This window comes from Aythya marila (assembly GCF_965140915.1).
Source record: "Aythya marila genome assembly, chromosome: 13".
Lineage (NCBI taxonomy): Eukaryota > Metazoa > Chordata > Aves > Anseriformes > Anatidae > Aythya > Aythya marila.
The window spans coordinates 15,408,270-15,435,635 of record NC_139054.1 but is presented as its reverse complement, the minus strand read 5'-3'; the positions used below and the strand labels follow the sequence as shown (position 1 = coordinate 15,435,635).

Here is a 27,366-nt window from a genome sequence, read left to right as displayed (position 1 = left end):
GATCCTGGGGGGTATTTTCCAACCAATAATAATAATATAATTATTATCTGGTCTATATGGAGAGAGCTGCCCTCCCCCTGTCACAAAACCCGTCACAGATCCCCTAACGCCATCCCCCCTCAGAAAAAAAAAGACGCGTCACCCAAAACGAGCCACCCGCTTATTCTAAAAATAATACCGCTTTTATTACCTTCTTGAAAAATCGCAACCACCCCTCTCCCACACACAAAAGAAACGAAGTGAAACGAGTTAAAGACACGAATCCAAAAGCATTTTATTTGTCCGCAAACGCTGCCTCCACCCCCCTCAGGCTCCCTCTCCCCGTGAGGGGAGCGAAGCCGCGCGCTCCCCCCCCCCCCCCCGAGCCCCACGCACGCGCAGAGGGCGGGAAGGCGGCGGGCGCGCGCACGGCGCGAGGGAGGGGGGCGTGGCCGCGGGGCGAATGCGCGCGCGGCCCCCTCCCCTCCCCACCCCTCCCCTCCCCTCTCGGCCCCGCGGGTCCCCGACCAACGGTCGGCGCGGGTGGGCGGCGGGACCGGACTGGATCGAACCGGAGCGGAACGGAGCGGCTCGGGGCGGACCGGACCGAACCGGACTGGATCGCAGCGGAACGGAGCCTCCCCCGCGGGCACCGCCTGAGGTAAAAGGGCGGGAAAATGGGGGGAGGAGGGGGGGGTCCGGGCTGAGGGCCCGGCATGGCCGCGCCCCGCCGCCCTCACGGGGTCGGGCTCCCCCTGCTCGGGTGCCGCCCCTCAGCCTCCAGGGACCCCCGGGGAGTGCTCCTAGGGCTGGGGGGGCTCGTCCGGGGATGGGTGAGGGAGCGCGGGGTGCGCGCTGTGCGCTCTGTGCCGGTCACGCCGCCGCCCTGCACCTTCAGGCGGCGCGTGGGAGATAAAGGACTGACAGGATTTCTGTCAGAAACGGGGAAAAAAAGGCCGGCGGGGAAGGGGGCAGGGAGCAGGGAGCCCAGGCAGGCTCCAGCCGCACAGACCCCGGGCTAAACGCAGCTGCGGCACCTGCAGCAGAGCCCTCGAGCCGTGCCCCTCCTCTGTGTGCCATCCTCCTGCCACACGGGGTTTAATTTTTATTATTATTTATTTTTTTTTAGGGGTGCCTGGTTTACTCGCTCCACGTAGCGTTGATCTGCTCCTTTTCAATGAAGACGCGATTGGGAGCTGAGCACGTCGCAGCTGAGCGCTGAGGTAAATCACTAGCGCAGGGGAGGACCGGCGTTGGCGTGAGCTGCGAGCCTGCACCCCAAGCAGCCCCTCACTGCTAAATGCAGCGCCTTGAAGCAGCCCAGTACCGCTAAACGGGTCGCTTTATGGCTTCCCGGAGGCTGGGACACAGTTGTAGGGTGAAGCTGCCTGAGCTACGGGTCCCTAAACAGCCCTCGCAGCCACCCGATGAATTGTAGTGCTTTGGCTGAGGATGGCAAAGAGATGGCTTCCTTCTGCAACGCTTACTGGAATATGTCATCTGAAGGGGGATTTGTTTCTCTCTATTTCCTTTGCCTTGTTTGTTTTTTCTTTTTCTTTTCTTTTTTTTTTTTCTGTGTTCACATCTTGCTTCTGTGTCTTCAATGACAACGGAAGATACACCAATAAAGACACCAGCTATGCCTATTTTCACCTACCCCAGTAACTGAAGTTCCTGTCTGTAGTCATTGATACATAGTCAGGCCTTGATACAAGTTGATACAGAAACGTCTTCAAGTGTTTTTGTGCCTGTGTGTTTTGCAGGATAAACCTGGCAGCAAACAAAGGATGTTTTTACCATTTTCTTAATGCTGTCATTGTCTGACGTCAGTACCTTGTTAATTATGTTTCCTGACTTTGCTCAATCAGTGTTTTTTTTTTCTCATGTGTTTTGGTTGTTACCAGATGGGAACTCAACTGTTGTGCATGATTAAATTACTCTCCTTTTATATGGCCTGATTTGTAGCATAAATGTTGCAGACCCAGGTGTTTAAAAGAGTAGTTTATGCTTGTGTTGAAAGTCTTCATAGCGATGCATTTGTTCTTTTTCTCTAGATTTTGATTGAATTCAGTCACCTCGTAACCCAGTACCATTAGTTTATGTTTAGAGAAGTCAGTGTTTTTGGTGTTCAGGTCCAATTTGTTTAGAATATCGTGCGTCTTTATGGAGCTCCTGTATGTTTGTCGTGTCTTGCAGTGAAGCCACGCGGTTTGGATGATGGTAGTTCCTGGGAGCGCCCCGCTCATACAGCAGGACCATGCTCTGGAGCCTGGCTTAGGGCGAGACTCGACGGAGAATTCTGCCATGGGCCCCGACACGGAGCCGGAGTCCGAGGAGGTCGGCCCGAAGCTGGATGAGGTGCGGAAGCTGCAGGAGCTGGTGCGGAGGCTGGAGATCCAGAATCAGCACCTAAGAACGAGGAGCCGCAGGAGTCTGCTTGGGACCACGCCAAGCGAGATCCATGCCAGCGTGGATAACCACGACTCTGGTCTCAATGGGATGGAAATAAATAATAGCATCAATGCTATAACCGAGAAGCAGGAGTTGCAAATAATGGCAGATCTGCACAACAAGCTAAGCAAAATCAGGAAGGAGGAGGGAGAGAACAATTGCTTAAGAAAAGACAAAGATGCCCAAATGCAATATAGTTGTAACAGTGCCACTGAGGGATTGTCTTCCAACACGTACAAGGTGGAAATGAAGACTGATGATAACGTTAGGCGTTCGTCACGTGTGGATGGGAGTAATGGCACAGAGCTTATGGGAAACTTGGTCGTTGCAGGTATTGATGCCTCGGTTAAAATACATGAACAAAATCCAAATGAAAACTGCGGAGATGTAGAAAGTCTTTTGAATAACACAGCTCTGGATGAAGTGAAAGTGTTAGAACTCGAGAACTGCAATGAAGAGGAAGATAGCTGGTATGTATTTTGAAACTTTGCTAATACGTGGAACTCGTGCTGCTGCAATTCCAAGTGTCTGTGTTTAAACATGCAATATGTTTTTAAAGATACCAAATGCTTTGATTTTTAGCAGCAAGAAAGTGCCTGACATTATTGATTGTTGTTATTTTTAAGAACACTCTGCCAGAACTTTTTTTTTGTTCCTGAAGCAGTTTAACTGTAGAGCTTGTCTGTCCCCTTACTTGCTAAAGCTGCTGGAGCACGTGTAGAAATCCTCCGTTCCTTGTTATTTCATTAACACGTGCAGAAGTGTGGGTTTTTAATCTTTGTACATAAGTGTCAAATGTTGTATTTAGCAAAATGCAGACTGAGATCCTAGAGCATCTGGAATTTGTGGCTTTTGCTAACATCTCTGAAGAATCTGTTTCCATTTCCTGAGTATGGTTTCTTTGCAGTTAACCGTTTTCTTTTGTTTAGTGACATGATATGAAACAGATCAATGATGTCATCCTTAACTGACCTTACTTTGTAGGACTCCACCAGCAGCCTCATTTACAGCTGGCTGTATAAATCAGCAGATTAATTTCCCTTGCCCTTCCAAAACTAGTTAAAGTTTGAGGCTAATTCCAGCTCATGCAATAACTGGGACTGGAGATTTTATCCAGAGTTCTTAAAATTAAGACTTTGTAGGGTAGCCTCAGGGATCTACAAATTGTGTTCCAAACTTATTTAGCTGGAGATTAATCTGGCAGTGAAGATAGCATTCCAGAATGGCTACTAAATACAAAACAAGCCATAAAATATAAAAATTCATTAGCTGTTGCAAGCAAGGGTAAACTTCTGTTTGTAAATGGCATGGAGCTAAGTAACTTAATGATGTCAGCTCAAATCTATTGTTATTATTTAAGAAACAGGGAAAGCACTTTTCTGATGGCAAAATGAAGTAAGACTGCTTTTCAGCATTAGTTTTGGAAAAGAATTCAGAAAGTTAGAAGTGCTCTTCAAAATTGATTTATCGTGTGCTGTTTTTTTAAATTTTTTTGTTTTCCCTTGGCAGTCAGAAAGTTCTCCTGCACACCTTTCCTGGCTGCAGCTGGTACATGTGACTCCTCATTTGTTTGTGACTGCTACTGACAGTCACAATGCAAGCCTCATTTGGACACCCAAATACTGGTTCTAACTTGATCAGTGAGAATCCAGCATACCTACAAAGCATTTTGATCAGATTTTTTTTAAAAAAAGGGGGGGAGGGGAGGGGATGTATTTGACAAGCTGGTATATTTAACAAGCTGGTAATTTTCCTTATTTCCAGTCTTTCATACATGCTTATAGCCTACAACATGAGATGTTCTTCAAACTAGGTTGTCTTGATAAAGAAACCAGACACAGCTGGAGATTTATACAGGCAATGAATACTGTGAAATGAAGCCAGGAGAGATTCTGCACTCAGAGGCTTGAGTTTATTAATCTCCTCTTGAGTTGGTGGCTAATAACCTCGTTCTTCTTTACCAAGTACTGAAAGTGAGGAACTAATAATGGATGTAGAATTAATAGCGCATGCCTCTGCTTATTGCCAAGTACTTGAAATTCACTTTGCAAGAACATCTCATATGCTGTCTGTGCTGATATTCTTGGGTTCCTATCAGCAATAGCCAGATAACAGTGGTTATGTGGGTGTTTTTTTCTTTTTTCTTTTTTCTTTTAAAAAAAAAAAAAGAAAAGAAAAGCTTCTAATGCTATATGGATTTAGGAACAACTTTAATAAGGTGGCTTTGCTGACTGGGGGGATTTTGTACTGCCTGGACAGAAGTAATAACTAAATATGTCAAGCAGCGCATTAGTCAAAGCGAATAGCTTACTATATTGTCATAGCTGCAGTCTTTTTTAATACCATATGTATGGGAAAAAAGCAGTAGCTAATATTGAAGATAATCTTGTAAGCAGATCTTTGACGTTTTATGATTTTTGGTGTCTCTGAGAAGCGCCCTGCGGCTTGTGTTCCCCTCTCGGTGCTGAGCTGACAGGCTGGTACTGGCCCCGACCTCTTCCTTAATGTCTTCTGGTGGGTGGGATGATGCTCTATACCATAAAGAATACTGAGAGCTTATGTTGTAGTTTTCTGAAATATGAACCAGTTTCAAATACGGAATGGGGAAAAAATAGCATTTAAAGTGAGAGGCTGTAGTTCCTACATCCTCGTGTCACTTCTCCAGCTTTAAGAATACTCCAAAACCAGAGGGTGGCCTTGTGCTGGTGCCCTTGTGATTGACAGGGTTTGAAACCTCCAGCAAAAATCTCCCGTGTGGATTTTTGCCACCTGAGCTAACAGCAAAGCCTGCTGCACTCGGAGTGCCAAGGGGGAAGCACGACGGAGCGGGTCTGAGGAATTGCCCCAGGTCTCTGCATGCACAAGTAGAGTCTGGGTTCCTGCACCCCTGAAAATACCATTCCTTGGTCCAGACTGCAGGCGTTTCTGGGCTAGCAGTGCAGTTTCCCTCGGTGTCAGCAAGACCTGGTGTCTCGTGTGCTGTTTTTAAAAACAAGGGTGTGATGAATGAGCTCCTGTGAAACATGAGGTAGGGCGTCCCAGGCGGTAACGGTACTCTGCGCTTCTTTGGTGTCTGTCCCTTGACTTGCTTCCTTAGGTCGCTTTCTCAAGTAGCTGTTCAACATTGTAAATATCCTCGAGGCCCAACTGAGGGCAAGTCAGCTTTCCGTGCTGTTCAGCTCAGCACAATGCTTGGTCTAGGCTTCAGTGGTCTCTGCCCCGTATTAGATTCCAGCCCAGTCCTTCGTGGCACATTTCTGTGCACGTCAGCTCCTGAGCTGGTTGAGGAAAGGCAGAAAGGGGCCGATGGGATACGCGTGCAGTCGTCCTGCCTCGTTTGTCATTCCTGTGAACTCCCTGCATGGAAGAATTAAGTTACAGTTTTCCGTGAGCTTAGTTTGATGTTCTTCATGCGGTGATTTGTATTCAGCATTTCGTTATGCAGACCGCTGCTGCTGTTCTGGTGTTTTGCAAATTGTCAGTTATCCTTCCTGGTAAGACTTGGGGGAGAGGATTTGGATTTGGAATTACGATGAAGTGATTCACATTCCACCCACCTCTGAAACACAAAGCGTTCCTGTTGGTGTGGCATTGCATGAAAGAGGGAGAGAAAAATGGTCAAGTACTGAAGAAGCTGGGCTTTGCACTCGTTCTCCTTGTTACCAGATCAGACGATTTTTATCTCCGTCCCCCCTAATGCCTGTTTTTCTGTTATCGGGATGAGTACCAACTCTTCCATCCACGCATTGCCTTGAGCAGCTTCCCTTTTCCCCTTGGTGGAAGGAAAAAAAGAGGCCCTTGGACACATCTCCCCGGTGGTGCTACTGCTATTGTTTGAAATGATCTTTAAGCCAAAAGTTCTGCATCCCTGGCTCTAAAGCTAAACTGCCAGCAGGTTAAAATGGGGCTTCAGGTAGACTTTTAGGTGTGTTTTTCTGCCTTTTATCTTTTATTTTTTTTAAGCTCAAACCTACCAATCATGCAAATTCAACAAAATCTTTGTAAGTTTCTTTAAAATTGTTGAGGTCCTTTTTGAAAAAGCAGTAAAATGGGTGTCTACATGAATGTCAAATCTACTCGGCCTTGTATCCTGTTATTTTTATTTTGTGGGGTGAAGAGGTGAATGAATCCCTGTGCCACTCAGGTGAATCCCTTTGTGGCTGTTTCATCTGTGTCTTGCAGGGCTTCTGTCCCCCAAATCACGTCTTCCTACTGCAAGCAGGCTGTGCCACCATCACCTTTGTGCTTTGCTGTCTCCTGTTTGAACCCAGGATTTTCACACAGCAAGGAGGGACTCCTTGAAATAATCTTTGAGCCAGCCGTGTGCCCAGTCCCTACAAATAAATTGCTATTTAGGTGTTTCCTTGGAGTGTATGTTTTCAGCATTAGCTCTGGCTCAATTTTGCAGCGTTTAATTCAATACACTGCAGGGTGACAACAGCATCCTGGAAACGTGACATCTTGCCCCTCTAAGCTGGGGAGAGCTCTAACTGCCTTCCATCTCTGGACTCCCTTTGTACCTTTCAGAGGCCATGCAGTAGTTCTCCAGGGATCTCCCCTTGCCAACAACTGCATGATTAGTGACAGTAACTTGCACGGTGTTAGTTTTTCAGACAAGGTTAGCTTATGAAAAGCTGCTGGAGGTATTTTTAATACTGTTTCAGCTCGCTCTGTGGCATTAATGTATTGATGACTTACCAAAACCATTTCCTGATGTTCCAGCTTGTTTTAGCAGCCCTTTGTGTTAGCTGCAGGAAGCCGTTCTGATGTCTGGGGCAACGTCTGACCTGCTGTGCGCAATGCTTGGGCAGAGGAGCTCCTTCAAAACCTTTCTGTGCAGCTCTAAGGTAACGCTGCCATCAGCAGCCTTCAGCACTGGTAACTGCCAGTGCCCGAGTGGAGTTAACTGGAAGGAAAGCCTACCGGCTTGTCTGATGCCTGCGTGCAAAATGCAGCCTTTTGGCTTCGCTTGCTTGTGATGGGGGAAGCCTGAAATGCCAGAGTTTGTCCTGAAGTGCTGGAGGTGCTGAGGGTTCCCTCTGGAATGAGGGGTGGGCAGGGGGCTGTCTGTGGGGCCTTGGGGGGCTGCAGCAGGAGCGGTGCTGCCCCGCTCCTCGATGGGACCTGTGGGTGCCCCTCGCTCTTGCAGGCGGGCGGCTGTGTCAGGAGATTAGGCTAATGCCTTGTTGGAAGCTCCTCTGATTTAGTGCCGTGATTCTTGGTGGTTTGTTCAGCAGGATTAGTCGCTAGAGAGACATAAAAAAAAAAAGTGGTGCTGCCTCTGGGATCTGCTGCGCGCTGTTTTTTTGCATTCTCTAGTTATGTTTCTTGGGAATGAAAGCTCAGACTGCTCTTTTAGCTAATGCTCTGCTGCTGGTGTTTGGGCAGTGTTTTCCACAGGGATTTTCTCCTTGTTTCTTTTGTCTGTCATTTCATGGACTCTGTGTGTGTGTGTGTGTGTGTATATATATATATATTTCCTACTGTTGCTTTCCTCAGCACTCCATCACTGATATTTCTGTTCAACAGCGGCATCAGATTGCACTGGGAACTGCAGCAGTGCAGTAATAAATCTGAAAATCCACCTCTCTAAAGGCTGATACATAAAGGAAAGGCAAATGAGTGCATTGTGTTAGAAATGCTTGCTTTATAGAAGAATTTAGCTGCCTTCTTAGCACTTTGGAGGTGTACCTTATAAATCTAAAATGTTCTAAACACGTTTAGCTACCTCAGGGTTCTGTCTTCATGTGTTGGTGCATGTGTACTGGTGCTGAGTGCCTGTAGGTGACGGGTAATAAACCAAGCTTGTGTCATAACAACCGGGGTGCATTTTATTTTCAATTTAGCTCACAAGTGTATTAATTATAGAACTTTCTGCAGCCCTGTTTCTCATTTTATGATCTACAGGTTGACTTGTGTAAATATTCTGCATGATTAGAACCTTACATTTTCAGTCACTGCTGACTTTTGCTCTTACAATCAATCTGATGCGTTACTAAATTGTAAAGAAGCTTTTTTTAGCGAAGAGATCGATTTAAGAAAGTTGTCATAGTATCGTCTAGGTCCTTGTTGTTTGTTTTCTCTAAGGGGGTATTTTCTAAAACAAACAATAGTGGCTACTGGCTCCCATGTATCCTGTAACACTTGAAAATTGCTAGCGGGTGTTTTGCTGTTAGTACATTGGAATAAACTGCAAGGAATGCCACAGATTTATTTCTTGAAATACTTTTTCTTCCATTATTCGTAAGGGAAGAAAAACCTCCTGTGGTGCTCGCTGCCCAACCAAACCCACTTGCCTCTTAGCAGAGGTGCAGTTCACAAAATACTTGATAGGGAAAGGAAAACACGTGCAGAGTAAGGAGAAACTAAGGATGCGTTGGGTAAGGTTTTCCTCACAGAAGCTCTAGAAAATCTCGTTCATATTTAATGAATGACACAGCAAATCCCCAATATATCAAACTGGGAATAGATATCTGCCCAGCGTCTGCTTCCTGAGCTCTGTGTTAGGCCTTGGCATTATTTAAACAATTTGTTAGTTTTAGTTTGTGATTCGACAGAAGAAAATATTAAAAGCATAACTTTTTGCTGTTTTAAACAGAACATGCTCGCCACCAAAAACTGCTGAGTTGTAGGAACAGTGCAAGGTAAAGCTTACTCACTAAGCAGGTATTTGCTAAACCCCAAAGACTTTGGCTGACTTATAAACTGGCAGCCTTGTGCACGCTTAATGGCATGCCTGAGTTCATTTTTTCCAGTGATTACTGGATTAAGTTATCCTGACAAATCAAACATGCTCATGGGGTGAAACTACCAGAAACAAAACCCTGCGTATTTGGAAACAGAGCAGAGTGAGCTAGCTTTGTCACAAAAACCTCTTTCAGACAAAAAACTTGTTCTAGTTGGGCTACAAACGTGGTGCTGTCTGAACTTCCCTCGCTTGCTGCGGCCGTTGTGCCACCAGGGCGATGGAGGACAGCACTCCGTGGAGGCAGTGATAAGGACAGACTTTCAGGTCTGAATATTGTCCAGAAAAATCCTTGCTTCTGGTAATGGGGCAGGTGGGTTTGGTTTGTTAGGCTGGTGGTGTGCAGAGCTGTGGGAGAATAAGCCATGAGAGCATGTTGTGACGAGTTAGCTTGGGGAACGTTGAACCCAAAGCTGCGCAGCACGGACTTGGTGAAATCAAGGCAGAATTCCTCCGAAGGCGTTATCTTTCTATAGATTGCCTGGCAGTGCTCTGAAAAATTGAGTTGTCCTTACTTAATTGAGTTTAGTTAAATGGTAAGTGAGGCCGTCTCTTGCCGATAGACTTGTCAGCTGAAAAAATGAGCCCTCTGGCAGACCGCAGAGCAGGTTGCTCTGCCTCGCAGGGAAGTGGCTCCAGCAATCAAACGAGCATCGTAATTCGGTGCTGGTGCGGTCCTGGGTAGAAACGTGATTAGAAGGAGCTGAGTAGAATAAGGACTTCCCAAAGTAGAGCAAGATTTTCTCCCTAAACCTAAAATAAGCAAAGAACAGCGTGACCTGCCCTAAGGAGGCTGTTGGCCTCTTTTTTTTTTTTAATGGTTTTATTGCTGCTTTTTTGGTCTGAACTGTAAAACAAACCCAGGGAGAGCGAGCGCTTTGCTTTCTCCGTTTTATTCAGGCTGAGTGGCTGTAATGCTCGTTTGCCCATGCAGAAACAGCAAGGCTTGCTTGTGGAGTCTTTTATAAGAGATAATACTGTGTGTTCAGGAATACTGCCTTCCCTTTGCTCAGCACTTATTTTTCCCATAGCAAACTGGCTTCTGGATTTTTTTTATTTGTGTGTGGTTTTATGTAAAGGTTGCTATGAAAAAGCCTCTGCATGAGACATGGCAATGTAGACTGACCCTCTGCTCCCCAAAAAGAGGGTCTGGCCAGGGGCAAGAATATAATTAAGATCACTAAAGTTGTGAGTGGCATGTCAGGAGACAATGGAGAATAGCTGCCCTCCACTGGCATCCCCTTCCCCAAGAACTGGGCAGTACTGGGAGTAAATAGGAGGTGACAGCTTCACAGCAAGCAAACAGAAGTGTCCCAGCGCATCAGTTGGCTGCCAGGGGTGCTAAAAGAAGAGAGAGAAGGATCCAAAAGGAGATAAGAAAAAAAAAATATCTGTAGGGAGCTGTTGTGTGTGGAGATGCTCACTCGGGTAGCCCCAAATAGCAAAGGTGTGGGAGTCCTGGAGAACTTTCTGTGCAAGGACAGCTTCTGGGTCGATCTGCTGTTCTGTTGTGTGAGCCTGGGGGCAGGATAGGGGACAGGGCCATAGCTTAGATGGATGTTTGGATGTTGGTGTGGTATTTTAACCATCGCAGCTCTTTGTTTTCTTTAGGCCAGTCCTCGCTTTCATGGGTAGGACACCTGAAAACTGAGAGTTCACCAGAATGTTTATGTAGCTCAAACATGAGAGGTTTTTTTTAGACATTAGTGGGATAATTACAAAAATATCAGATGATTTATGTTAGTTTTGTTGGGGGAAGGGGGATTTTTTGAATTGAGTATGAGATATCAGTGTGAGGAGTACCCAGAGCAGAAGGACCTGATGTGTCTCGCTGCCGCAGCACACGATGTTCCTGCTAGGAGAGGGGCGCTGAGCAGGCCCTGCTGAGACAGATGGACTTGGGAGCCGCAGACTTTGTGTCTGCAAAGAACAGCTAACCTTCTCCAACAGCTTCTTGTTCAACCCCAAAGATTTAGTCTCAAACCATCTCTCTTCCTGAAAGGTATTCAGTACCTCAAAGATTTCAAAGAGTTGGGAGATCTCTACATCTTTTGGTATGCTTCAATCCAAATTCAGCAGTTTGAGCCTTTGGTTGAGAATCTTACGGCCTTGTTAACAAGATCAGAAAAGTTTTTGCTTTCAGCAGTCTGCTCTCTGCTTCTTCCTGAGCTCAGAGGTGTCACCTCTCAGACCCTTCCATCAACTGCCCAGATGGGGGTCCTAAAGTTTGTCATCTCAGAACGTGCTTCCCTACCTGTGAATCCTTTTTGTATGATGCTTTGGATGACTCCAGGAGAACGCTCTATTAAATCCCTTTTTGTAGCAACACATTCATAGTACAATAAATATTGTACCATGTGCAGATTAAGACAATTTAGGTGGAACTCTGATATTGAAGCAAGGCATGTATTACTGTATGCAGAAACTATACCCTTTGACCTTTCTTGAGAGAAATTGTCTACTTATGGAATAGTTAAGACGCTGCTTTACACATCATCAGTTGTAAATAATCCAAGGCTCAAAGGTAATTAAACTGTTTATACATAAGTCCAGGCCTGCAAAATGATGCTAAGAGTGTTAAAACTGTCAAAAACTTGGGTGTTGTTAGAACTTAGTTAACACAACAATTGAAAAAAGGAAAGGTAATGTGCAGTTAATACTCCCTAATTGTTTGAAGATTTCTAAAGCGTTTAATTAAATTGCTTATCCTGTCAGTCTGTGGCTAGTCTCTATACAATTCCTGCAGGGGCTGAGAGCTGTTGTTACGAGGCAGGAGACAAATGTTAGACATTTGTGTAATACAGCTTTAACACCCTGACCTGTAGGGTTTTTTAACAGACCAAAAACCAACCAAACATTTAAAGACTTCTAAAAGAAGATGAAGATCAAATTAGAATCCCCTTGTCACCCTTGTCATCTTTGTCATGGGATGTTTTTTGGAGGGGAGGGATGGAGAGAGAGGAAGTGGCAATAGGTGATGGCAAGTGTGCCAAATGGAAGTTGGTGCTCAACAGCTTAAAAGTTCCAGCAGTTCTGCAGCATGTCAGGCCTGAAGCTTGCTCTGCAGAGGCTGTGTATTTCTCTGTGAAGCTGTCTTTTAAGTGAATTTAACTATCATGGTAGTACATTTGGTGTCTGAGTCACAGTTTGCATTTTTTTTCCCCTGTTTTTAAGTTGGGTAACATTTCTGCTGCTTACTGCTAGCTATACTTCAGTAACTGCTACTTCTGTGCTTGCATGCATGCGTTAATGGGCGTTTCTGCTGTCCCTTTTCAATCCTTACAAAGGCTGTACGTGTCCCCAAGAAAATCTGCTGCGGACCAGAAAACGGGCTCACCTTTAAAATGGTGCCGCCAGGTGTTGGACAACCCCAGCCCCGAGACAGAAGCAGCCTGCCGAACTCTGATCAACAGGCTGGATCAAGGTATGTCAACTACAGGCTCTGCTTCTTCGAGTATCTTTTTATTTCCCCTTGCATGCTTTATGTTATTGAGGAGTAATAAAGAGACATGAAGTTTGCAGTTACTGTCCTGGAGAGTATCTGCAGAGACAGCACCTTCAGATGTTGCGTTCTTACTGCGTATTTGTGTAGCAGTGTTTGTCACTGTATGAAAACCTCCCTGCCTTTGGTTTACCACAGTAGTGCCATCAGCTGACCAAGGTAAGAGATTGTTCTTTAAACGTTAAGAAAACTGCGCTGATTGCAAGTAAGAGACTGACCGAGGAACCCTGCTGTTTTGCCTTCGTGTATCTTTTTAAGACGCAAATACAGACACTACAAATTTAATGCCAAATTGACCACCTTGTTTTCTGTTCTTTTCATGTGTGCAGAGCCTAAAAACACTACAATTCATATCAGTGTTTTCAGACTCTTAATTTCTTATTTTTTTTTAGTATTTAAAAATTTTTAATGTAAAAATATATATATGAAAAAAGTGTATTTTTTGGGGGGGCGGGAGGGGTTGGTTATATAAATTCATTGCTACATCTTTTTTCAAGTAAAAAGTTCTGCTGATGTTGACTCTTTCTAATGATGATTATTTTTACCGTATGTTACTGTTACTGATATTACCTGAGTAAAGTAATTGTCTGACACTAAGAGCTTCTAATAAGTAAATGTTAAAACCTGGAACTTGCAGAAATGGTGTGAGTTGGGAAACTAGTTTTGCTTCCAGTTTTATTATTCTCTAAAACAGGGCAGGGAGATGTTTGTATTTTCCTTTTTCAAAGCACAGAAGGATCAATCCCATATTAATCATTCACTGATATAAAAGCTCTGAGAATGGATGCATAGTTCATTCATTACAGAACCAAGCTTGTTGTTTTATTTCTACATATCCATAGCCCATCACCTGGAAACCATCTGGTGGATAATCCTACCTTTTGTCTTTTCAAATGTGCTCCTGGTTTGTATTTAAAATGTGCAAGTCCTGAGCTGAATTGCTTGTAGCCAAGACACTGAGGGATTTGAAGTGAATAAATAATCGGTTTCTATGTTGTGCAGCTTTCTGTATCATATAGTTTTCTTTACAGGCAGCTGTGATTTTCCCTGCAGCTGGAGGGATATCTAGTTTTATTATTTCCTTCTAACAACTCTTCACTGAAAAACATTGTAGTGTGGGACATGCTGCAGCCCCATCTGTCTGGTTCGACTCAGGAGCACCTAACCACAAAGCAGCAGTTAGCTGTGTGCTTCAATAAGTGAAGTTTCTGCAAGAATTAACACTTGGGAGTCCCTTAACATTTTATTAATTATCATTTTAACATTTTGATGTTAACTGCTGAAAATACAACCAATTTGGTACAGAAATAGTTGTCTGCGTGGGTGTCAGCTTTGTCTTCTATATGAATGCAATCATTTTGATTTCAGGTTGAGCAGCAGTCCTAACTCAGTGATAGGAAGTCAGAGGCTGCTGACTTCTCAAGATTACATCCCAGCAGTGTTTTGGCACAGCTCGCAATCAGGCTCACTTTGAGTTTAGCCTTGAAATTCCTGACTTAAGATAACTGAATGTAGTTGGAGAACAAACTTCATTTACTTCTATAAACCATTTGTGCTTAACAATTTAAATGCAGATTGATTTGATTAACTCTTTGCTTTCTAACTGAAATGTATCAAGCTTTATTTGTAGTCTTTTTAACTACAATACTTAATATTTGTGTGCACTGGGGGGGAGGTGGGCGACCAACAATTGTATTTATATGGTGAATTCTCACTCACTTCCTCAGCTACTGTTCTCTGGATTTCAGGGGTGGGTAATTCAGCAGCCCCTTGAATATATGCAGATCACGGAGTGAGTCATTTTGTTGATGTTGTAGCTGCTTATTTCCAAATTCAGTAAGCATGGATACACTGAATTTTGCTACCTGGCTTCTTTTTTATCATTCCGCTAACTTGCATGCAGGTCTTTTTTGAATAAATACTTCAGAATAGCTGTTTTTCATAGTCATTTGCTCTCCTTTTAATTTAAAGTCATAGCTTTTATAGTTTTGATGCTGGTTTGATTCTGTCATTAAGAATTCAAAATGATACACGTTTAAACATAAAGTTCAATGGAGCTCTTTAAAATGAAGACAGAGTATAAAAGTGACAGATATTTATGGAAACAGTCATCTTTGAAGACCAGCATTGAAACTTTCAGGAACATACAACTTCTTCAAAGCGGTTTTCAGAAGTTATTCTTGGAATTCTTTAGAAGTGACAAAAACAAGTTAAAGTGGAGAGTGAGCCAAGGGAACAGGCACTGCTTTGCCTCCTGTATCTTGTAACTGACGCCATCAGGATGTCTCATTCGAAGTTCATTCTTCACAACATTTAATTTTGTTTGTCCCAATGCCTTTCTTTAACTTATGCTTTTTTTTTTTTTTTTAATAATTTGATAACCTTTGTGGCTTTTCTGTATTTTTCCTTCTAGCCAGTAGATGGAAAAACCTGTATTGCAGTCCGCTGGCATCACCAAGCGCACATAATTTGAATACAGAGACATGCTCCTCTAGCAATGCACTAAACTCTCCCGGGCATCTCAAATCGACTAACAAAGCACTACTAACCTGTGGCAGCTCAGGTATGGCATGTCAGTAGAGCAGTGCAACCCTGTGGTGTTTAAAATGCAAGGAGTATTACTAAAGGACACAGGGAAAAGCTGTCAAGAGCTGTAAGTTCACCCATGGGGTTTTCTCCTTTTAGTTTGCTCTCTTATCCAGGTTTCATCTGTTGTGGGGAGAAAACCTCCTTGCATTCTAAATGTCTTATAGTTTTTGTTGTTTTTGTTTTTATAACTTTTAATATCCTTTAAACTGTACTAATTATAATAGATTTAAAATAGAAAACAGATGTTGGGGGGGGGAAACACCTTTGTCTCGAATAACATTGTTATATGTAGCTATTAACTATATAAAGTTACTTGGTTTCTGTTTTTTTGGCTTGAGCATGTGAAGTTTCTTTTGAAAATATTGATTAATACAGTCAAAAAGAAGCCTTGTGCTTGTCTGTAAACTGTCTGAATGAAAAACTAAACACAAATAGCAGAAGCTTTCCGTCAGACTTCATTGTGTTTGGAGTAAGATTTCGTAATTCACGGCAACTTGTACAAAATTCCTGTCAGAAGGCTATATTAATGAATTATAATAATGAAGCTTCTCCTAAATGCCTTGGCCTCAAGTCTGTGTCTGCTCTTAAGCTGCAGCCTTAAGAGTCCACACAGGCTCTTTCAGTAGCATTGTTGATCCCTGATGCACTTTATGCTCAGTTTCCAAATAGAAATGCTTTGCCTCCTTGCTTATTATCAAGAGTCTTCCTTGGTTGTTTTATTTATTTATTTACTTGTGGAGAATGCTGTATCCTAATTTGCATGTTTAGAAACATAAAGCGTATTTAACAGTTTCTGGCTTGAAAGTTGATGTAAAAAGAACCTGTTTTAAAAAAAACACACCACCACCTTGCATATGGATGTTTTCACAGCTGCAGGAGATCTGCTGGTTTCCTGCTGTAAATAGAAATGAACACTTGGCTCTGTTTTGTAAACAAAAAGATGCATGTACACCTGATTATTTTTGATAGTTGAATTCTTCAGGGAAAATGCTCTAAATAAACTTTTTTTTTTTTTTTTAATATATCCGTAATAGGTTTTCTTGGTTTTTAATATGAAGATGGTTAGCAGCAGGGTTTAAATCTAGATTTATGATCTCATCACTTTCATATGGAAACAGTTACTGTTTAAAACTGAAGTGTCTGTGCAATTTCTAAAATTCATCATCCACTTTGCAAATCTGAAGTTGTCAAGAGTACCACATAAAGAGAGAGCATAGCACAGGCTATTTCCCCGTAGGGTCATTATGCACCTGTTCTGTGGCTCTTTCCTTTCCCACTCCTTTAATTTCAGTTGTTGAAAACACACCTTCTGTAAGTGCTGACGGAGTTCAAAGTTCATTTTCAACTTGATTGATCTGGATCTATTTTTATTTCTCAGAAAAACAGAGCTTTCCTAATAGTTCAAGTGAAAAATGTTCAACAGCAACTTAAAGCTCTTCCAAAATCCATAGTGCTAAGCTTCTGAAATGAAAACCGTAATCAGTTCATTTTGCAATGTTGAGCCACTGCAGATTTTACTGATGATAGAGTGTAAAAGTTTTTTGGCTTTTTCCCTTCCTTCTTGACTGTTTCTAAGTAGACCTGTAATTTGAAATACAAGGAGATACACGCAACTAAAGCAGGAAATTTGCTTTTAAAAAAAGCTGTATTAAACTGGGAGGTGATAGTCACAACAGGAAAGAAGAAACAAATTATATAATCCTGATGCATATTTTCTTCAATAACTTCTTTTTCCCTGTCCACAAATAACAATCAAGTATCAATATCTAAATATACTTACAGAAGGCCAGCAAATTCAGACCATTACAAAGATACAGAAACTCATCTGAGTTTCTTCTGAGCAATTTGACTGCATGCAGAGTGAGTACTGCATTTTAAAATGATTCAGTATTCATGTATTTCTCCTCCTTTACCTCTGAAGCTGTTCTGGTGGACTATGAGAGTGTGACAGCAGGAACTTTTTCGTAACCTTCTGTAGTTTCTCTCTCATTTTATTTCTAATGTAGTTTTGTCAACTAATGAATAACTTGAAAAAGGCAATTGATGGACGTTTCTTACAGTCTAAAAATTGTTCCTGATTTCTTCTTTCCCATCCAGTCTCATCTTCTCTTCTATGGAGACATTTTTTTCTGTGCTTTTATTGCTGCAAAGAGTTTCAAAATAATATCAAGGTCTAAATTTCAACTACTTCTGCATACTTAGAACAGCTGATATAGTGAGTCAAGCAGACTGCATGTCTGTAGGATAAGGCTTACATCATTACATCCTTGCCATTTCCTTTGAGACACTGAATCCCAGGTGTCACGGGAGAACTAGACTGACATGCATTCAGTCAGTGAGAAGTCTCTGTTATTCTTGGCCTCAGAATGTCTTTAAACCTTTTCTGGAGAGCCAGAAAGGGAAGTATGTTGATTTTTGGAAGATCATCGTGTCTGTCAACTAAGACAAGTCGGTTGTCCTTTTCCCGGGTTTGAAGTGTCAGGTAGTACTTTGTGTTCTGTCGTTTGCTGCTGCTTGCATCAGAGCACTTCAGCCTTCCTCTTTTAATCAGTGAAATGTTTCTAGAGCACCTGTAGTTTATTCATTATACTGCGTCCTGGAGGTGCAATCCCTGGAATTAAGTTCAGTCTTAACACTGGACTGTCTTGGTTTGGAGGGCGAGTGTGGTTGTATAACGCACACATGTGTCCCTTACACCACAGTCACGCTACTATGCAATATGTGAGCATCTTGAAACTGGAAAAATGTTACACCTTTTCAGATGAGGAATTTGAAGTTCATCGGTAGAAGGCACTTTGCTCAATACCCATGTAGGGAACTTGTTTTACACCTGGACTTGAAACGTGTGTCTTCAGTGTTGTCCGTTACCACCCTTAACAACTGGTGCAAAAAAAAAAAACCTTGAAGAGATCACACTGGGAATCTGCTGCTTTCTCTTGCACAAGAGGGAGTTAACTGTTGTTTGAAAGGGTTGTTCAGGAATGATTTGTAGATGTTTTGCTGAGAACAGACAAAATGTTTTATTTCAAGTGTCACTTGTAGTATTGTTGAGAATTAGTCAATTAGCTACATTGCTTTCAATACTTCTTTTTTTTTTTTCCTAGAAAGCAGATAGCAAAACTGAGCTAAAGTGAAGGTGGTAAATGACATCATATCGATGCAATGGGAGGCTGATGTTTTGTTCTTGATTTATCTGCTGATGCTGTAACAGCCTACTTGTTGCTTCTTGTATCAGTGATGAGCTTGAATCTCTGTCTGAGCAGGATTTGTATTCCTTAATCCTACTCTAGCTTTAAGTGATGGCAAGTGTTCGTAGCCTCTTGCATATCCACAGCTTTATCTTCTATCAAATTGGTTGTATTTCTGTGTTTTGTTGTTTTTTTTTTTTCTTTGCATTTAGTACTATATATATTTAGACAACCTTGTAATTTCTTCAAAGGTAATGGGGTTCTGTCTCCTAAAATAGCTCCACAGGTTGGAAGGTTCAAGGCTTAGTTATGCTAGGAGCATGTGGTATTTTGTAACAAGCAGCATGGACAGGCACAACTGCTGTGTAGAGGCTTGAGATTCACTAATCCCTTCCTGTGTTTCCAGAAGTTTTTCTAGTAATGCTTTTTTATATATACAAAGCAGTATGGATGTTCTAAAATGGGAGAAGATGGAGGTAGGCTAGTGTAATAACCATTCACCAGCTCTCCTGCTGTCTTTCAAAGATACTACCCCAAGCTGAAATTAATGTTGATGGAATGGCAGCAAGGCTCTTGTAACATTGCCTGCATCTGCCTGCCATCTACAGATGGGGACGGGCTAACTGCTGGTGATGTTTACCCTGGCTGCAGTAACAGCAAGTTGCCAGGAAGAAAAGTATTGGAGGAAACCCAAAAGCTGTTGCGATACCTGATTTCTGTATACGGGGTTATTTGCAAGCTGCCTACATCTGAAGAACAAGTACCAGCATAACCCAAGAGTTACACAACTTGGTCTTGTCTTCCTATTTCTGTGGCAAGTAGTAGTGCTTGTACACCATGGAAAACACTGCCTTGCTTGACCTCAGAAAAAGTACAAGCAGGTGAAGGTCTGCACGTGCTAATTGTGATTATTTTTGTTATTATTTATTATTCTAAAGGAAAATTGGTTGTTCTTCTTTCTAATGCCTGGTTTTTGAAAGGCTTCCCTTTGCAGAAAGATCCTTCCAGTTTGGTTTTTATTAGCTATAGTAAAGGTTCCATGACCTGCTCTATGTATAAGCTGTATCCTTTCCTGTAAGAAAGAGAATTTGTTTTTTGATGGGAGGAAAGAAGAATATAAATCTCTAAAACGAGGAGGTAATCCTGTATGAACTGTACTTTACATAATCAAATTGCATGAATGATTTTTGAGGTATTGTAGTGTGAAAGCCATTTGGAGCCTTTTACTCCTATTCCTCCTGCTCACCAACGCCTTAGCAGATGCTTCATGTAGCTCTGCTGCTTAATATCTAAATCAATAGCTGCCCCTTCCTCAAAATTGGCAGCAATAATAAATACTGATCTTATTGGCAAGTTTGAACTTAGAAATATATATCTTTGTTACCTTCTGTCCAGAAGGTGGCAATTTTATCCCCATGCAGACTCTCTGCCTCCTTAAAACTGCAAGTTAAAGCCCCGAGCACTGTGCTCTCAAGTCACTGCTAACTTCTTAATTATTTCTAGCGATCATACCTTAACTTCATAACTGTACTGATTTTTATTACTGGAATAAATATTCTTCTGCTCATTCTTGCTTTGTATACGGATGTTGAATGTTTTTTCTATTCTTTCTCTTCTAAAGGTTACTTGAGCATGCATTCTGCACTGAGCTCTCAGTCATCTGTGGACAGTGAGCTGAGCACATCTGATGACTCCATCTCTATGGGATACAAACTGCAGGACTTGACTGATGTCCAGGTTATGGCACGCCTTCAGGAAGAAAGTATGTGGCAGCGATTTTATGTGTGATACGGTTTTAGAATCGTAGATAAATGTAGGTGGATTTCAACTGTTCTGTTCCCCAAACAACAAAAGGATATGATAGATCATTTGTAACCTTTGTGTTTTGCAAGGGCTTCCTTTAAAAGTCTGCAGACCCAAACTGCCACTTAAACTTAGCAGTTGTGTAACATTGTCAAGATTATATCTTGTAAAGCAGAGAATGGTCTTGAAAGTATTATCCCAAACCCCAGCCTTGTTAAATGTGCAAGCACCCTTTAGTCTTCAAAATGTTCTAACCCAGACCGTCTCTCAAATACAGGTGAGGTTTCATGAGTAACCATTCTGTAGCAGTGGCAGTTCAGACAGCAGCTGCTCATCGAGTTGTTTGACTGCTGTTGCCTTGCTTCAGCCAACGTGAGCAGCTGTGGAGCTGCAGTGTGTGTCAGTTTGGGGAACTGATCCAGCTGAGAAAATAACCCGGCAAACAATTTTGCTTGTAAATTTTTGTTTTTCTGAGCAAGGTTGCCTAACTGCAGCATGAAATCATATTAGAAGCTGTCTAGAGAACCGAATTTTACAAGCTGTGTTTTTCACAGAAGACGCAGGTTGTATTCTATGGCTGTGTTGAGTAAACCAAAAGTTGAAGAGCATTAACACTGAAAGAGCTGAAATTACAACTTAAGCTTTTCTCTGGTAAAGTGCTTAGAGACAGCTCTGCAAATTTAACCAAGCGTAAAGCATGTCTGCGTCACGGCGTGGGGATTTCAGGGCCATGAGCCAGTTCCCATTAAGTTCCTGGTAAAAACTCACTGCTGACCTCAGTGCAATTTGTAGAAGTCCTGACTGAAAATCAAGGTGGAACAAAGTTGTAGGATTTGGTAGTCTGTGCAAATTAATCATTGATTTTGATTTACTGGAAACAGAAAATGAAAGTCTCTGTTTTTCTTTTGATGAGCACCTCCTTTTAGTACTGTACGTTTATAAATATAAAAGATGTTATGAAACAGTAATTTGGATGTGAGACCAAAAAGAGCAAAAGATTGTGTTATTGCTTCATTATGCTTGAGTGCAGCAAGTTCTGTTTAAGGGAATAAAGCAAGTAACGGCCCTTCTCTTTTTAAACTTGAGTATTTTCTTCGGCTTTGTGATCACTTAAAAAAAAAAAAAAAAAAAAAAAAGAGTATAGCAGAGAAATCCTGTCACATCACAAAGTTTCTAGTGAGGTAGGAAAAGACTGCTTTATCCTCAGAATTATGTACCCTTTTCATATCTGTACTGTGAAGGGAAGTAAGTGGAGAATTACAATTTTTTTTTTTTTTTTTATTCCCTGGGATGGAGGGAATGCAGTGAGAAGAGTTTTTGAGAATGTTGACTAACATGTTTTTCAAAAGCCCAATCAACGAGTTCGCTAAATTAGTTATTGGTAAGAAGTTGCTTGCATTTTATTAGGCAAGAAAGCTTAAATAAAGGCACAAGTTGGGTGAGGAGCTATAAGTAACCTAGGCAGATGCACCATGGATATCAGTAAATGCAGGCCTTTTATCACTTGGAGGCATAAGTTCAAATCTTTGTTTCACATTGAAATGCTGGTGGGTGCATAATTAACTGCACTGAAAAATTCATAGTGTAATTTAGACTCATTTACAGAGCTCACCTAACAGAGCTTGCATGGCAGTACATAGTCCACAAGCACAGCTGCTCATGTGTGTGATATAAGGAGTAATTTAGGTCATTTTGAATATTAATTATTTGCTCTAATTAAACAATGCTGATACAGGTGACTCCTGTTCCAGCTTAGGGATTCAGTGTGCTGAGAGAGCCTTCAGTAAAGACAGTTGTACCAGCTTGAGTCTCCTTCAAGGGTGAAATGAATTACTGATGGAAGTATTGCTTCTGAGTTTGTGTTGCTTATGGGTAAGGAATTTTTATTTTAACATATGGTGACCTTGAGCTGTGTTGCCGTCCGCCTCCAGGTCTCCGTCAGGATTGTGCCTCTAGCTCTGCTTCCGTATCACGTCGCAGTTCCAGCGCCTCCCTTCACTCCCTGCGAAGAGGAACCTACAGTGACCAGGAGTTCGATACGTACAGCCTTGAGGATGAGGATGATTATGACTGTTCCCTGTCATACCGCAGCGCTCACAGATACTCGCCATCTCCGCTCAGTTCACCCAGATGCCAGTCCCCTTCTTCCAGTACAGATTATAGTAGGGCATCTACTTCCCGTATCCGTCCCCCAAGGAGATCCGTGCAAAGCCCGATGCAAGACCGGCTGAAGTACGCGAACAGCGAAGGTAAGCTACTCATGAGCTCTTGGTACAAGTTAATTTAAAAAAAATAAAGTATATATTTTGAAGCATTCATTTCGAAAGTGTTGTTATTTACTGGAAATAGTTCATTCAGGAATTAGTTCTATACCTGTCTACTTTTTAGATTTTTTAATAATCTGAACAGTTTTACCTCGTGGTTGCTACCAGAAGCAGCAAACAGTGGATTTGCTTTTGATTTCAGAGGAGATGCGCCACAGCATGCCCAACCTAGCCAGGACGAGTCTTCGAGCTCTAGAGTCTGTCAGGAGCAGCCGGAGCTTGGAGTCGGACCTGCAGGTGCCAAGCAGTCGACTTTCAAGAATTCAGCAACCATCAGCAAGTCAGTGCAATGCCTTCTACACATTGCTGTAGTGCATTTTTCTTTTTTTTGTTTAAACCTCCCCGACTAAAACCAAGGCCCTTAAGACGCATTGTGTCCTGATGAGTTCTTATAATACTGTTGCCAACCAGGTTATTCTTTCTTTGTCATTCCATTTCTAGGTCTGGCTCCCAGTAAGCTCAGGTATTCCTCCAGTGCTGGGCAGTCTCCCTTAACAGTGCGACAACCAATGAAAGCCGGGTCGTGCACAAACTCTCTGTTAACACCCAGGCAGCCGGTAAAAGCCTGCAGTTACACAAATCCTGTCAGTGGAGTTCGAAAGCCGCAGGGTTCTTCGCTTAGCACAGGCTCTTCCAGTAGCAGTTCCGCTACTAGGAGCAGCAACATGGTCACTGTGGCCAAAAACTCACCCATTAAAGCACGCACGTCTGTTGGAGGATCTTCAGTGCCCAAGAGCAAGCTGACGCCACCGTCCAAGAGGTAAGATGTTAAGCTTCACAGACCTGAATGTCTACCTTCATTTCACAAATTAGAAGCTTTTTTAATAGAGTGATGTTAGTCTTGGAATTCTTCTAAAGTGTGCCATGGATATAAGCTTGGGTCAGATGTACTGATGACCTACTGATGATGTCTACTATTGAAAACAGCTTGAGGCTCAGATCTCACAGTCTCAGCAGGTGAAGCTGTAGGAGGTGATAGTTCAGCACATCTGTCCTGGTATTTTCAGGAAATCATAGCTAAAACAGGGAAATTGTTTTTTGAATTCTCAAACTGGTTATTATCTCTCTCATGAGAGGCAGCTGGATGGATTTTAATACAGTGTCTGCCTATGGATCTCCATGAATATGAAAATTAAACTCTGCTCTAATGCAGATGTTTAGATGTCGGGTTGGGAAGCCATTAAAGAAAGGGTAGCACAAAGCTGTTACGTTCATGGAGGTTAAGTACTTTGCTGCCAGTCAGGAAATAAAGAGTTGCAGTTCCTTAGTATACCACTAAAATTAAGTTCAGTGAATGCATGTGTGAAGTGATAGGCTAGAACTCATCAGCTTCTTGCTTAAATGCCCTGTGACCAAGTCATACAATATTCTGTGCCTCAGTATTCCATCATTAAAAAAAAATAATTCTATTCATCTATTTTTTAAACAAAGCTAGTTGTCCAGGAAAACGTGGAGCCATAGGCTCAAATATATTTGTATAAGAAATGAACGTTATGAAACTTTTTTATTTGGTGCATACACCTGGTTTGGGGAAGGAAAAAAATCTTTCAAAAGACAAACTCTATTTTCTGTTAATATAATAATCTTCCTAGATGACTGACTGTGATACTCTAATTTTGCTTCTCGTAAAATATTTTAATTTTTTTAGTGTTTAGCTAGGAGTCTAGGTGGGCATTGTCCAAAACCTAATGAGTTTTTAGAAGGGTTTTGAAAATAGGAATATGTTTAAGACAAACCTTGACTATTTTGCCCTATGTCATTAAAGTAACTTAAAAAAAAAAAAAAAAAAAAAGCAAACATAATGGTATCCAAAAAATGTAATTTTTCTTCTTGTTGCATAAGTGAACTGATTTTGAGGTTGTATTTTAACCCAGTATGATGCAATTGAATTTGTTTTACAATTACTTCTAGCTCTTTAGCTTTTGTGATTGGATACTTAAATATTTAGACAGTGGATGTCTGAAGTTTGCAGATAGTCTAAAGCAACAGCTGTTTAGTTAGAACATATCCAATCTCCTTAAAACCTCTAAAATGGCTTTAACAACTACATGCATGGACTGCTTTATGCCATTTGAGCAATGTTTTCTTATCCCATTGTCCCCAGCCATCTGCTGTATTCTTGTGTATGGCAAGCCCCCTACCAAATTGCCCAAAGCTATTTTTTTTACAGCTGTTCGCAGCACAATTTTAATGTAAACTTTTAATGGGAAATTAACTTGATTGAATATCAGCCTGCTAAGGAATATTGTACTCTGATTTTTAAATGTCTGCTTATAGCCTTAAATTGACATGTGTCTACTACTTAAAAAAAACAACAACAAAAGCACACTAAAGGGAATTTTTAAGTGCTTGACTTGTAGCAGTACTCTACATACAACTTGAATGTAGTTCATGTATTCAGTCATACTCACAAGAAAAAAAATTGTTCTAGACTCAGGTGTGGGAAAACCCACAGTAGTGCTCATAAGGTAGCACAGCAGGTTAAATAGGTCTCTGCTGAAGTATTTATTCATACTCAATTGCTTTACGCTGCCTGAAATAGCTGCTGCTGTACCTGTTGCGTGGGCCTCGTGGTGCAGGGGCTGGGCAGGCTGGGTACCTGTGTGACTGCAGCAGTTTACCTAAAACAGGCTGCTGCTGGCACTGTCATGTGACAGATGCTGCAAAAGCCCTGTGTAAGCTGAAGCCTCACACAGGCATTCGTTCCTGTGTGCACCAGCAGATTACCTGGAACTTTGCTTCTTGTAGCTGGTAGTGATTTCTTTGTCTCTCAAACCAGATTTCTTCAATCAGCAAAGACCACTCAGAACACTGTGGACGACTCCTGGAAGGATGGGTGTTACTGACACAACCAAAATGCCGATGCACTGCCAAACACCTCTGTGAAGCAGAACCCCAGCTGGCTGGGCTTTGAGAACGTTATTTTAAAACAATCCTCTACGTGAGAGACCCATCTCTTTGGGACTGATGTGTATAGTTCCTCTCCTCTTGAATGCAAACAATCCTCGCCTTCCAAAACCCTGTCAAGAGCCTGTCCTGAGTGGTGGAACACACAACTGCTTTACCATGTTCCCACCGTTCAAAACGTTACTGAAATACAAGTCTTCACACGAAGACTGAAAAGAGCCTTATTTCATACTAACCTCTATTTGCAGCCCTTTGGAAGGCCTGTTGCAAAAAAAAAAAAAAAAAAAAAAATGCTTTTTACGAACTGCTCCTGAGGATGCTTGCTTAAAAAGGCTGCTGGTTGCCCTGCTTGTGCCAGAAAGCAGCTCTGAGCCACTGCTGTGGCGTGTTACATGGCGGTGGCCTGGGGAGACTAGAAATAGCTGTATAGGTGTTAGAAGTAAGACTTTTTAACTTCAACCTGGTGTATTCTAATATTGGTCTGAAACAACTTTTTTTTTTTTTTTTTTACTTCTGTATAGAATGTATTTCTGCTAATTTTTATTGTTTGTTCTAGGAAATGAAGCAGGTTTTTATAACTGTAGCATACTTCAAGCTGTTGTATTCAAGTGTGTGCATCACAGTTCACAAGTGAAGGAGCAGTACACAATATTTGTGTGGGTTTGTGACCAGGCAGTTGCAGGGACGGGGGATGCTATTTGAAAACTGCTGTTTATCAGCATCTTCATATCTCATACGAGGAAGTTGACAAACACCAGTTACGAGCAAACTTTTTTAAAAAAAAAAATAGCTCCCACTGACTGATTTGACTTGAAGTGGTTCCCTTTGATCTTTCAACTAGCCCCTAACTGCCCTCATTTTTGTAGAAGAGTTTTCTACTGTCTCTTTGGCTATGAAGGATTCTGTTTCAATGTCCTTTTCCTCAGCAAGTGCTGGAGGCTACAGTCTTAGTACACAAAATATGCACTGATAGCAATGTTCTCCCTGCCATCAATGTGATTTTGATAGTGTAGTTTAATAAAATGTTATGGTGCTGAAATAGATCTGCCTTACTCAAACAGTGAGCCTGACTGCGTGTTTTTTGTGCTAGGAGTGAGGCTGCTTTTCATGACAGCCCCAGCGCTACAGAAGTCTGCTTCAGCTCTTTTGAGAGACTCCCTTTGGAGACCTGTTTACCTAGACAGAGCTTTACGATGCAAGTATCGGTATTTACCTTTCAGCTCTTTGGATTTCAGAAGAATGAGGTAGGTGTCAGCAATGGAAAACAATTCATAGCACTCAGTTCATGCCTTAAAGGAGAACATCCACAACGGGCTTAAGCAAAATAAAATATAGGAAACTACTTGCAACTAGGAAGCCACAGCAGAGATCACGCTTTGCATTAAGTTTGTTTTAGAAAGGTAAAAAGAGGAAGAGAGCTGTATCAAATTGAGTTTCAGACTAGCTCTCATGAATATGTTCCTGCGTCACCTACTGACTGCTGCTAGAAAGGTAATGCTGGTGCAGGACTGGTCTTAGCTGACCTTTTTGCACAAGGGGCTGAGAGAACAGTTACACAATAGCAGCTTTTTGCAGTGGGTGAGCAAGCTTTGAGACTAAGGTTGTTGCCTGTTGAAAGAGATATACGTGTAAGCTAGTGAGAACTGCAAGGGTTTCTTTCTCCCATTCCACATGCTCCTTGTAATGAATATCAGTGTTTTCCTATTAGAAGATAGCTGTATACAACTGTTTCTTGACACTTCTTCCACTTTAGAGCAGCCTCTAGCTGGAAAAGTGTGGATAGGAGCGGATGGGGAGAAATCCCCTGGTAAATCTCAAAGCCAGTTCCACTTAGTGGAAGGGCAAAAAGGAAGGCTTTTGTTACGAGCACAGCTGCAT

At 42.1% G+C, this 27,366-nt stretch overlaps 1 protein-coding gene across 3 annotated transcripts; it reads left to right on the top strand.

The window, feature by feature from the left end:
• The first annotated feature begins 501 nt into the window (after window positions 1–501).
• On the top strand, window positions 502–26,861 carry LOC309882928 (SLAIN motif-containing protein-like). Of its 3 annotated transcripts, XM_082770436.1 has the most exons (10): window positions 502–640; window positions 1,109–1,202; window positions 2,176–2,900; window positions 12,463–12,599; window positions 15,091–15,240; window positions 20,076–20,216; window positions 22,189–22,506; window positions 22,724–22,861; window positions 23,023–23,341; window positions 25,361–26,861. In XM_082770436.1, the coding sequence occupies exons 3-10, from the start codon at window positions 2,194–2,196 to the stop codon at window positions 25,425–25,427; spliced, it is 1,977 nt and encodes a 658-aa protein (XP_082626562.1). In that variant the 5' UTR covers window positions 502–640; window positions 1,109–1,202; window positions 2,176–2,193; the 3' UTR covers window positions 25,428–26,861. The 3 variants fall into 3 exon arrangements, with proteins under 3 accessions (XP_082626562.1, XP_082626563.1, XP_082626564.1); XM_082770437.1 differs by lacking the exon at window positions 15,091–15,240 and having other exon boundaries at window positions 25,361–26,860; XM_082770438.1 differs by lacking the exon at window positions 25,361–26,861 and having other exon boundaries at window positions 22,724–22,889; window positions 23,023–23,187.
• Window positions 26,862–27,366: the final 505 nt, after the last annotated feature.